Source organism: Hyla sarda, chromosome 2 (assembly GCF_029499605.1).
Source record: "Hyla sarda isolate aHylSar1 chromosome 2, aHylSar1.hap1, whole genome shotgun sequence".
Taxonomy (NCBI): Eukaryota; Metazoa; Chordata; class Amphibia; order Anura; family Hylidae; genus Hyla; species Hyla sarda.
The window spans coordinates 111,614,341-111,626,456 of record NC_079190.1 but is presented as its reverse complement, the minus strand read 5'-3'; the positions used below and the strand labels follow the sequence as shown (position 1 = coordinate 111,626,456).

At 40.9% G+C, this 12,116-nt stretch overlaps 1 protein-coding gene across 4 annotated transcripts in view; it reads left to right on the top strand.

Annotated features, from left to right (window-relative positions):
- The window catches only part of PCBP2 (poly(rC) binding protein 2), a 49,115-nt gene extending 37,431 nt beyond the window's left edge, over nucleotides 1-11,684 (top strand). For 2 of the 4 annotated variants that reach the window (XM_056555229.1, XM_056555228.1), the window contains 3 exons: nucleotides 3,369-3,424; nucleotides 4,105-4,274; nucleotides 11,269-11,684. In XM_056555229.1, coding sequence (XP_056411204.1) covers nucleotides 3,369-3,424; nucleotides 4,105-4,274; nucleotides 11,269-11,305 — 263 coding nt within the window. In that variant the 3' untranslated portion in view covers nucleotides 11,306-11,684. Of the gene's footprint in view, nucleotides 1-3,368; nucleotides 3,425-4,104; nucleotides 4,275-7,047; nucleotides 7,689-11,268 lie in introns of those variants that run through there. The other 2 variants (XM_056555227.1, XM_056555226.1) reach the window with 2 other exon arrangements.
- The last annotated feature ends 432 nt before the right edge of the window (nucleotides 11,685-12,116 follow it).

Genomic DNA, 12,116 nt, shown 5'->3' with positions numbered 1-12,116 from the left:
AGGCATGCTGGGAGTTGTAGTTTTGCAACAGCTGGAGACACACTGGTTGGGAAACATTGTTTCTAACTCAGTGTTTCCTAACCTGTGTGCCTCCAGCTGTTGCAAAACTATAACTCCCAGCATGCACTAAAAGACCATGCATGCTGGGAGTTGTAGTTTTGCAACATCTGGAGGGCCCCAGTTTGGAGACCATTGTATAATGGTCTCCAATCTGTGCTCTTCCAGCTGTTGCAAAACTACAACTCCCAGTATGCACTGACTGTCCAGGCATGCTGGGAGTTTTAGTTCAGCAACATCTGGCCCTTCAGATGTTGCCGTACTACAACTCCCAGCATGCCCTTCAGCTGTCTGGGCATGCTGGGAGTTGTAGTTTTGCAACAGCTGGAGACACACTGGTTGGGAAACATTGTTTCTAACTCAGTGTTTCCTAACCTGTGTGCCTCCAGCTGTTGCAAAACTATGACTCCCAGCATGCACTAACAGACCATGCATGCTGGGAGTTGTGGTTTTGCAACAGCTGATGCAAGCCCCCGCCCCGCCACCCCCGTGAATGTACAGGGTACATTCACATGGGCGAGGCTTTTACAGTGGGTTTCTCGCATCTTGAGATGCAGCAAATTTTGCGCTGGGAAACTCGCTGTAATCCCCCGCCCATGTGACTGTACCCTAAAAACACTACACTATCACAAAATAAAATAAAAAGTTAAAAACACTACATATACACATACCCTTACACAGCCCCCCTCCCCCAATAAGAACGTCCGGTACACCACTGTTTCCAAAGCAGAGCCTCCAGCTGTTGAAAAACAACAACTCCCAGTATTGTCGGACAGCCGTTGACTGTCCAGGCATGCTGGGAGTTTTGCAACAGCTGGAGGCACCCTGTTTGGGAATCACTGGCGTAGAATACCCCTATGTCCACCCCTATGCAAATCCCTAATTTAGGCCTCAAATGCACATGGCGCTCTCACTTTGGAGCCCTGTCGTATTTCAGGGCAACAGTTTAGGGCGACATATGGGGTATCGCCGTACTCGGGAGAAATTGCGTTACAAGGTTTGGGGGGCTTTTTCTTCTTTAACCCTTCATGAAAAGGAAATGTTGGGGTCTACACCAGAATGTTAGTGTAAATTTTTTTTATTTTTTACACTAACATGCTGATGTTGCCCTATACTTTACATTTTCACAAGAGGTAAAAGGGAAAAAAGCCCCCCAAAATTTGTAACGCAATTTCTCCCGACTACAGAGATACCCCATATGTGAGGGCAAAGTGCTCTGGGGGCGCACAACAAGGCCCAGAAGGGAGAGCGCACCATGTACATTTGAGGTGATTTGCACAGGGGTGGCTGATTGTTACAGCGGTTTTGACAAACGCAAAAAAAACAAAACCCCACATGTGACCCCATTTCGGAAACGACACCCCTCACGGAATGTAATGAGGGGTGCAGTGAGAATTTACCCCCCACAGGTGTCTGACGGATCTTTGGAACAGTGGTCCATGAAAATGAAAACTTGTACAGCCCACTGTTCCAAAGATCTGTCAGACACCAGTGGGGGGCAAATGCTCACTGTACCCCTTGTTACGTTCCTCAAGGGGTCTAGTTTCCCAAATGGTATGCCATGTGGGTATTTTTTGCTGTTCTGGCACCATAGGGGCTTCCTAAATGCGACATGCCCCCCGAGCAAAATTTGCTCTCAAAAAGCCAAATATGACTCCTTCTCTTCTGAGCATTGTAGTTCACCCATAGTGCACTTCAGGTCAACTTATGGGGTACCTCCATACTCAGAAGAGAAGGGGTTACAAATATTGGGGGGTATTTCCTGCTATTAACCCTTGGAAAAATGTGAAATTTGGGGGGAAACACCCATTTTAGTGAAAAAAATAAATTTTTTTTTACATATGCAAAAGTCGTGAAACACCTGTGGGGTATTAAGGCTCACTTTATTCCTTGTTACGTACCTCAAGGGGTCTAGTTTCCAAAATGGTATGCCATGTGAGGGTTTTTTGCTGTTCTGGCACCATAAGGGCTTCCTAAATGCAACATGCCGCCAAAAACCATTTCAGAAAAACGTACTCTCCAAAATCCCCTTATCGCTCTTTCCCTTCTGAGCCCTCTACTGCGCCCGCCGAACACTTTACATAGACATATGAGGTATGTGCTTAGTCGAGAGAAATTGGGCTACAAATATAAGTATACATTTTCTCCTTTTACCCCTTGTAAAAATTTAAAAATTGGGTCTACAAGAACATGCGAGTGTAAAAAATGAAGATTGTGAATTTTCTCCTTCACTTTGCTTCTATTCCTGTGAAACACCTAAAGGGTTAAAATGATGACTGAATGTCATTTTGAATACTTTGGGGGGTGCAGTTTTTATAATGGGGTCTTTTGTGGGGTATTTCTAATAAGAAGACCCTTCAAATCCACTTCAAACCTGAACTGGTCCCTGAAAAATAGTGAGTTTGAAAATTTTGTGAAAAATTGGAAAATTGCTGCTGAAATTTGAAGCACTCTGGTGTCTTCCAAAAGTAAAAACTCGTCACTTTTATGATGCAGACATAAAGTAGACATATTGTATATGTGAATAAAAATTTTTTTTATTTGTAATATACATTTTCCTTACAAGCAGAGAGCTTCAAAGTTAGAAAAATGCAAAATTTTCAAATTTTTCATCAAATTTTAGGATTTTTCACAAGGAAAGGATGCAAGTTACCACAAAAATTTACCACCATGTTAAAGTAGAATATGTCACGAAAAAACAATCTCGGGATCAGAATGATAACTAAAAGCATTCCAGAGTTATTAATGTTTAAAGTGACAGTGGTCAGATGTGCAAAAAACGCTCTGGTCCTTAAGGCCAAAATGGGCTTGGTCCTGAAGGGGTTAAAGTTGTGCAGTGATTAAACATGGAATGGGTTGCTATAAAATAGTTATACCGGAGTTTACATTTTCGTCCAGAGCTTTGTCACTGATGGTTAAAGCGGGGGAACTTTAAGGCTGTGTTTACACGCCAGAAATTCTGTGAATTTTCAGTGCGAAAGTCTTCCTAAATGTATTGCTTATGTTTAATGTGATTCCACAGCCACGGTCCCGAAAAAATAAGTCTGGTCTTAAATGGGATTCCAAAGCCTGGAAAAATGTCAGTGGGGCTCATTTTCTGCCAATTTTGTGCGGAATGCACAAAAACTCATTGTTCAGTTAAATGCAGAAAGGTGTAATTTTTGCCGTGTGAACGCGGCCTGAAGGAGATGAAATGTTATCAAAGCAAAATAATTGCACTTAACACGTTAAGAATAGTTTGTACAAAATTTGAGAACTACAATTTGTAAGCTGATTAACAAGTCTTGTTCTATTTTTATACTTTATTTTAGGAGGCATTGATGCTTCAGCTCAGACCACCTCCCATGAACTCAGCATTCCAAACGATGTATGTATAAAATCTTCAACATACATTAAGATCTCAATACTATTATAATAAAGTAGCTTCACTAAAGGATGGAAGTAGTTGAACTGTGGATGAGCATTTTGTTATACTAAACATCAAATACAAGATTTACTTGTAGTCTAAGTGCTAAAATGCTTTCAAATTGTTAAGGCTGCTTTCATACTATGAAAGTGGCTCAGTTACAAACGGGCGTTAAGGGTTCCCTGCCCTTAACGTCCATTATTGTAACGGAGCCTAACAGTAGTCTTAACAGGCAAAGAAGATCCTATTCACTTGAATGGGATACCTCTAATGTCCGTTATAACTCCTGTTACTGCGGCCGAAGATAGCGGGAGAAAGTCATTGCAAGCACAAATTTTTCTCCCGCTAGCTTCCTAATGGACATCACCTACCGTGCACCAATGACAGTGGGAAAGGATCCTAAGAATGTGCAGAGACTTTTCAGACAAATTAAACTTAGCAAGCGTTAGTTACAGGGTGAATAAAGAAACAAAGGCTTAGGAGTTGTAACACCTTTAGGAGTCCTTGCAGTCAAGCACCTTTCTAATTGAATTCAGTCAATGACTGGTAGAAACCTTCCATGGCTGTGTATCTGGATTATGATTTCCTGATGCTAGCATATCAGTTTATACAGTCTAAAAAATATATATCTTTGTTTTCAGCTGATCGGCTGTATCATTGGACGACAGGGAGCTAAAATAAATGAGATACGCCAGATGTCAGGAGCACAGATCAAGATCGCTAACCCTGTTGAAGGTTCCACTGATCGTCAGGTTACAATTACTGGATCAACAGCCAGCATTAGTTTGGCTCAGTACCTTATCAATGTCAGGTAAGACACGTGGTATGACTCTTTAATTTTAGCATTGCAGGAATCTTTTAAACATATTACCTTAGACATGATTTCTGGGCATGTAAGACTGAAATTTTAAGCTAGAGTAGACTAGATATATATCATAAAAAAAATTCTGTACATTTACACCTTGGTAACCTGTCAAAAGACTTTGTATTCTGTGGCACACTGACTGTAGGCCCATTGAGTTTAATTGGCTATACTAACCACTAGTCACAGTTCATTTTGCAGGACCACAAAGCGCTGCAGAACATGATCAGTCTTTTAAAATAAGTGTTTGGCCTATGAAACTTAAAGGGGTTCTCCCTTGTTTATACTGTTTTTTTTTTTTATTATGGTTGTGTGTGTGTGTATAAGTGTTTTTTTTTTTTTGTGTGTTGTGATTATGTATATATGTATTTTCTTACCTTTTTGTGAAGATCCGGAAGCTGGCCCCTTTTTCTTCCAGTTGCTTGCTGTGTAACCTCGGCCTCCGCCATGTTGTGTTTGGTAAGTGGGATGTCGGGGGGTGTGTTCTTCTGTCCTTCCCATCTTCTGACGTCCAAGGCAAATCTTTTCTTCCTTTTTCTTCTGTGGCTCAGTGACGAATCTGCGGCCTCTTCCGGCGCAGGTAGTTTATTGGTAAAACCAACAAAAAAAAATAGTTTTTTTTTTGTCTAATTGACAAACTGTCTGCGCTTGTGTGAAGCTACGCTATTAGTGTAGACCTAACATACGCTACGCTGTTAGCGTAGCACTTGCATACTCGCTCATGTGCAGACAGTTTGTCAATTAGACAAAAAAAACTTTATTGGTAAAAAAAAAACTACCTGCGCATGCGCCAGAAGAGGCCGCAGATTCGTCGCTGAGCCATGGAAGAAACAGGAAGAAAAGATTTGCCTTGGACGTCAGAAGATAGGAAGGACAGAAGCAAGAACACACCCCCCGACATCCCACTTACCAAACACAACATGGCGGAGGACGAGGTACACAGCATGCCGCTGGAAGAAAAAGGGGCCAGCTTCCGGATCTTCACAAAAGGTAAGAAAATACATATATACATAATCACAACACACATAAAAAAACACATACTTATACACACATAACACACAAACATAATAACAAAAAACAGTATAAACAAGGGAGAACCCCTTTAATGGGCCAGCTGTCTGTGTGCTGCTGTAGATGGGTAAGCATCCTTTGACAGTTTGCCAACACGTGTGAGGAAAAGGTCCTACTAGCATAAGTGTAATGTATCCAAAAATGCACTAAGGGTAGTTTAACTTAGTCTGGCTTAAACCCACCAAGAGCAAATTATTTTTTTTACTGATTGTTGCTACGATATGGTTTATTTTAGTGTTTTTCTTTTCACTGACTTAGAGCAATAAAAGGAGTTTGTCAACATATTTTTATTTATACATTTTTACTCTTTTTGGTGGGAATTGTCACCTAAGTTTATACAGCCAGGATTATGGCAATTTCTGACTTTTTTTATTTTATAAAAATCTAACTCTTTCTGCCTCAGGGTAATATCAGACTCTGGACAGTTATAGAAAAGCTTTTCTAGATTACCACAATATGCCCATGACTAATCCCAACTGGAAATTACTTGGTGTTTATGGCTGGTTGTGAGTTGTATGTAGCAAACTTATATAAATATCTAATTGATTAAATATCGGTGCTATGAAAAGTCAATCAGTTGGTAGGACATGAAGCTCAATGTAATATTTAACCGGTCACCACTTTACTAGCAGTAAAATGTAAACTTTATAGGTGTACTACAGCTGCTGCTATTGAGTTAATAAGAAACACACTTCAGCAAACTAAGGTCCTGTAATGCACATGCTGTGATGAAGGGCATTTTAAAGTCTGTACAAAATGAAACCTTTTGGAGTTTCATTGTTGGTGAAAAAGTTTTTGTCCACCTTTTTATTTTGTTTGGTTGTAATGTGTACGTGCACCAAATTTATTAAATGGTTGCTGGGCAATTGATAAACTTTGTGCAGGTACACACTTCAAAACTATGCCCATTGTGTGGGCTATAAAACGCTCAACTTCCAGCACTCCCAAGATGCCCCATGTGTCATATTCCACCCCCCCCAATGCAATCATCTTCCTGAGCTGCCATGTGACTTGTTGGGCTTCAGAAGAACCTGACCCAATTTGTTGTACTGACACTCAGCAGATCGCTGGCTGCAGTGATGTCCTGCCTGTCAGTTATTCACTAAGTGGCACTATGGGCATTGGGCCACATGCTTTCTGGGCCAGAAAGTCTCGCTGCAGCTCTGGACAACAATCTCATTGGGGGGGGAGTGGAGCAGGACACCAGAGGCCCTGCTGGAGGTAGCATATATGTTTTTACTTTAACCCCACACAATGAATATAGATTTGAAACTCCTCCTGCTGGAAAACCCCTTTTAAGACTAACTTTATCCATAGTTCTGCCTAGGACAGGGCCTGAGTGGTGTATGTGTTCATTCTATCTCTCTGTTGGGATTTGTACTTTGGTCTAGATTTGTTGTCACGCACAGTCCTCAGGCCCTGCACTAGATAGGACAGGATCTGCTATGCCCTAAGTGTTCCTTTTAATGACACTTGTGTTTAGTTGCATTATTGCAAAATATCAATTAGTTACATAAGAGCTGGGTTTCACTATAGTGTTTAGCTTGCTCTCAGCCTCCATTGTTATCCTCCTGTACTCCTCCGTTTGTTCCTGTTCTCCCACCCACCCGTTTAGTTTTGTTCCCTTTTTTTCTTTTTTCCTCTGTTTCAGTCTAGAAACTGCTAAACCCTCCTCCTCCCAGAGCGTCACGACCCCTGACCTTCTCAGCATCTCTCAACCCTCCACCCCTTCCTCTTCCAATGCCGCCCCCTCTCTGGTGAACACTTCCACGGCCGGGGGTGGCGAACCCTCCTCAGCCTCCACCTCCTCTTCCTCTTCCTCGGAAACACCTTCCAGCCTCCCTAATCCCTCGACTGCCCCTTGTGTCTCCAATCTGCTTGACATGAAACCTGTCCCGCTCCTGGCTCTAAATGTCGTGTCCACAGCCTCCTCCACCTCATCCTCTGCTGCTCCTGCCTCTGCCGCCCTGCAATACTCTAAAGCGAAATCGGAAAAGCAGCGCTTCTCTCCCTACTGAGTAGCCTGTGGTTTGAGTTGTCCTAGAAATTGAACTTGTAAATGTAATATTTTAATTTCATTGTCTTTTATCATGTTGGATCTGATGTTAATCTCCTTTATGCTACAAACTAAGCATCTAGATGGTGGTTAGTGTGTGAGATTGGGGTTCTCATGATTACTGATTTGGAAGGTAGATTCCTGCCTCTTTGTGCATCCTAACTTACAAATAGTGTTAGCTGTCTTATGCCTTTTGATCAGCAATCACTGTATCTCAATAAAATAGCCAACAGTTTTGTTGACAAGCCCTAGTATGAGTTATTTATGAGCGGTCTGCATGTTACACTGTACACTACTACTTTTTTTTTTTTTTTTTTTTTTTTTTTATGTTCAAGCAAGCTGTAGACATGAGGAATGACCACACTGATTCTATTCATAGTAAATATATCCTTGCCACTTTACACAAGGAGTCCCATGCACGAATTTACGAACGCACAAGGAATTTTTGAATTATTGAATTCCTTTTTAATCTTTTTTTTATGGTTGATGGGATATCACTATGGATGTAGCAATGTCCCAGCAACCATAGCTCTAGTAGTATTTACCAAGGCTCTGAAGTGCAATATTAAATGCACTATTTGCAAGTTGTGGTGGTTGCTTTTATAAAAAAAAAAGCCAAAACCAGAAGTGGATTCAAGCAATGTAAAATATAAAGGTAGGACTTGAGCTAGTGTAGAAGCATGCAGCAGAGCTTACATGTGAAACCTGAAGAGACATTTTCATGGTTACATGATGTCCACAACAGAACTTTCACTGAATGTGCCCTTATACTTGGTGAATCCACTCCTGACTTAAATTCAAAGGCTTTTGTAAAATGAAGATAACATCTGACCACAGTATAAGGGAGGGGTCATGGGTGAAGAAGAAAATGACATTTCAATATGAAAACATGTTAAAGAATATGAAGACAACAAAATCAAAATATTTTAAGAAATCCTTAATCCTATGATCAATTAGAGTTACATGAATTTGGTTGTATTTTTCCCCATACCACATCAAGAAACTCCATGAGCTACATAAACCTATGATGTCAAAAACCAACAGTGTGTAAATGAGGCCTGATCGAGGTTTTTAATAAACACTGAAAAATATTTAAACTGCCAATAAATCTGCAATTCACTTCTAAACGTGTTTTCCCTATTTGGGCAAATGGCTTGTATGTCTTCTTGCTGGATGCACTTCTGGCTATGGCTTTAACCCCTTAAGGACTCAGGGTTTTTCCGTTTTTGCACTTTCGTTTTTTCCTCCTTACCTTTTAAAAATCATAACCCTTTAAATTTTCCACCTAAAAATCCATATTATGGCTTATTTTTTGCGTTGCCAATTCTACTTTGCAAAACGAAAAAAAATCATTGTGCGACAAAATCGGAAAAAACGCCATTTTGTAACTTTGGGGGCTTCCGTTTCTACGCAGTGCATACTTCGGTAAAAATTACACCTTATCATTATTCTGTAGGTCCATACGGTTAAAATGATACCCTACTTATATAGGTTTGATTTTGTCGCACTTCTGGAAAAAATCATAACTACATGCAGGACAATTTATACATTTAAAAATGTCATCTTCTGACCCCTATAACTTTTTTATTTTTCCACGTACGGGGCGGTATGAGGACTCATTTTTTGCGCCATGATCTGAAGTTTTTATCGGTATGATTTTTTTGATCGGACTTTTTGATCACTTTTTATTCATTTTTTAATGGTATAAAAAGTGACCAAAATACGCATTTTTGGGACTTTGGAATTTTTTTTGCGCTTACGCCATTGACCGTACGGCTTAATGAGATTTTTATAGTTCAGACATGTACGCACGCGGCGATACCACATATGTTTATTTATTTCTTTTACACAGTTTTTTTTTTTTTTTTTTTTTTTTTTTTTTAAATGGGAAAAGGGGGGTGATTCAAACTTTTATTACGAAGGGGTTAAATTACCTTTTATTAACACTTTTTAAAAAAAAAATTTTTGAAGTGTTACAGGTCCCATAGGGACCTATAACACTGCACACACTGATCTCCTATGCTGATCACTGGCGTGTGTTAGCACGCCTGTGATCAGCATTATCGGCGCTTGACTGCTCCTGCCTGGATCTCAGGCACGGAGCAGTCATTCGCCGATCGGACACCGGGGAGGCAGGTAAGGGCCCTCCCGGTGTCCGATCAGCTGTTCGGGACGCCGCGATTTCACCGCGGCGGTCCCGAACAGCCCGACTGAGCAGCCGGGTCACTTTCAGTTTCACTTTAGAAGCGGCGGTCAGCTTTGACCGCCGCTTCTAAAGGGTTAATACCGCACATCGCTGCGATCGGCGATGTGTGGTATTAGCCGCGGGTCCCGGCCGTTGATTAGCGCCGGGACCGGCGCGATCCCGCTTCATATCGCGGGAGCCGGCGCAGGACGTAAATATACGTCCTGCGTCGTTAAGGGGTTAAACTAAATTGCAGCAGTGTTTTCCAAAAAAGTGTTGGGCCAGTTTCACACAAGTATACTGGGGGGGGGGGGATTTCCTCTGGGCTGAATTGCCCATAGCAACCAATCAGATCACTGCTTTAATTTCTCAGCTTTCATCTTTGAAAAGGCCTCTCAGATTGGTAGCTATGGGCAACTTTTCCTCTGGACAGGATTTGATCTCTTCTCTCCCCCCCCCCCCAATGGTGTGTGGGTTATCTCACTATTATGGCTGACTGGATGATTAGAAAGTTAGGCCTGAACTAGTGCCCATTATTCTTGTGTGAAGCCGGCCTTGGTCTGCATATGGACAAACACAAATCTTAAAGGGAACTGACAACATGGTCACCCGCAATAATCTGAATACAGGTAGTGCGCCTGCTCCTTGCTGGCTTTTTTGCTAATGATTTCTTATGTGCAATGTAGGCGGGCTGAGGCAGACTGGAGAAAGAATGGCCTACAGCTGCGGCCTGCCTCTATTCACTTCAGATACTTGATTGGTAATATGGGATTTTCTTAAGTGAATAGAGGCAAGCTGCAGCTGTATGTGCCATGCTGACAGCAATGGCCATGTCCCATTCAGACATTCTAAAGAGTGACTATTTCTGGAGAAGAGAGGCATCTGCTGAAGGGGACAGGTTTGTTACCAGAACAAGCACAGAGCAGCAGCCTGCCTCCATTGCACTTCAGATATTCATTTGGTTGGTAATATGGTATTATGTTAAAACGGCGGCACAAATTTTTACCCGGAAAGGTTTAAATGTTGGTCACACACTATCTACCTGTATATTCAGGTTTGTGCAGGTGATCAACTGTTTCTCGGCTTTAACATTTAGGGTATATTCACACAAGCAGATCTGAAAGTTTGTGTGCAGCAAATTTGCAGTGATGTGGATTTGTAGCATGCAATGTACAGATATGTGGGTTCTCTTCACAGCATGTGGATACATTGATCCTCTGACTTACAAATCTGCTGCATGTAAAATTTTAGTATCCAAAATGCTGGGGGTTGATTACAGATTTCCCTGACTTTATGGGAGGTCAGTCTGCAGCAGTTGCAGATATCAAAATCCAATGTAATTTTATATAATCCCAAACAAAATTGATTTGGGGCAGAAACATTGTTTTTGTTTGTAATGCTGCAGAAATCTGTAGCACTCTGGTTAAGTTTCTTCCCTATTGCTAGGTGTACACACTCCCTGAACCAGATTTAGTTATATTCAGGCTGTGTTAACATAGGGCAAAGTCTTGAATTATATACTATCTACCATGTGTATTTTGGCACAGGGGCTTCTTGTAGTTGTAATATAAATATATGGAGCACTTGTGGTTCTTGGTTTTTAAATCTATCTTTTGTTTTTCTTGTTTTAGGCTTTCTTCAGAAGCTGGTGGCATGGGAAGCAGTTAAACATCTTCCAACATCTCTTCCTCTCTGTTTAGCTCATGTCAGTCTGCATAGCCCTGCAATATTTTTTTTTTTTTTTTTCTCTCCAGGTTTTAACTAGTTTGCAAATTTTCAGTTTCATCGTGCTTTTTCCTCATCCACTCGTCAAATTTTTCTTTTTTTAATGAAATGACAGCTTTTTAACTCCTTTTTGTTTTCCCGCTGTTAAAACCTGCTGATACAGATTTTAGTTTTATAAAAAGTTTGTCCTGTTAACTATTTTTTTTTTTTTTTTTTTTTTGTCACAATGTAAAGAGTGGGGTATTAAAGGCATTTCAATTTAGTTCTGTAACGTCAGGAATTTTTCAGAAAACAAATAAAGATGGACTGAAATTTTGTGCAATTTTTCTTTTGTAATGGCTGCAGAATTAGTTTTCACAAAGCCTGGGGCAGTTAGCAGTATGAATTTACTGACCATTGTATCAAATGTAAATTACAGAGTTGTATAATATACACTGTTCACTGTGTATAATTAACTGTAAACCTGTCAGTAATGAGCTCTTATATAAAAAAGCACCCCACTTTTCCTTAGCTTGTATGTCAGTGGTTCCCAACCAGGGTGCTTCTGGATATTATATATGAAGGGTTTGCAACAAAACCAGTTGACTTCATTACTGCATTGGAGAAGCACGATACACCGCTTTTGAACAGAAATTACGTAAATATCTGTATTGTAGTTTCTTATAAAGCTTTGCTCACTGCTTGTGAGCTTTTTTGGTTGCAGGGGGGCATTACTCGGCAGGTGTGATGTCAGCTGAAGCCTGCCAGGTAAGAC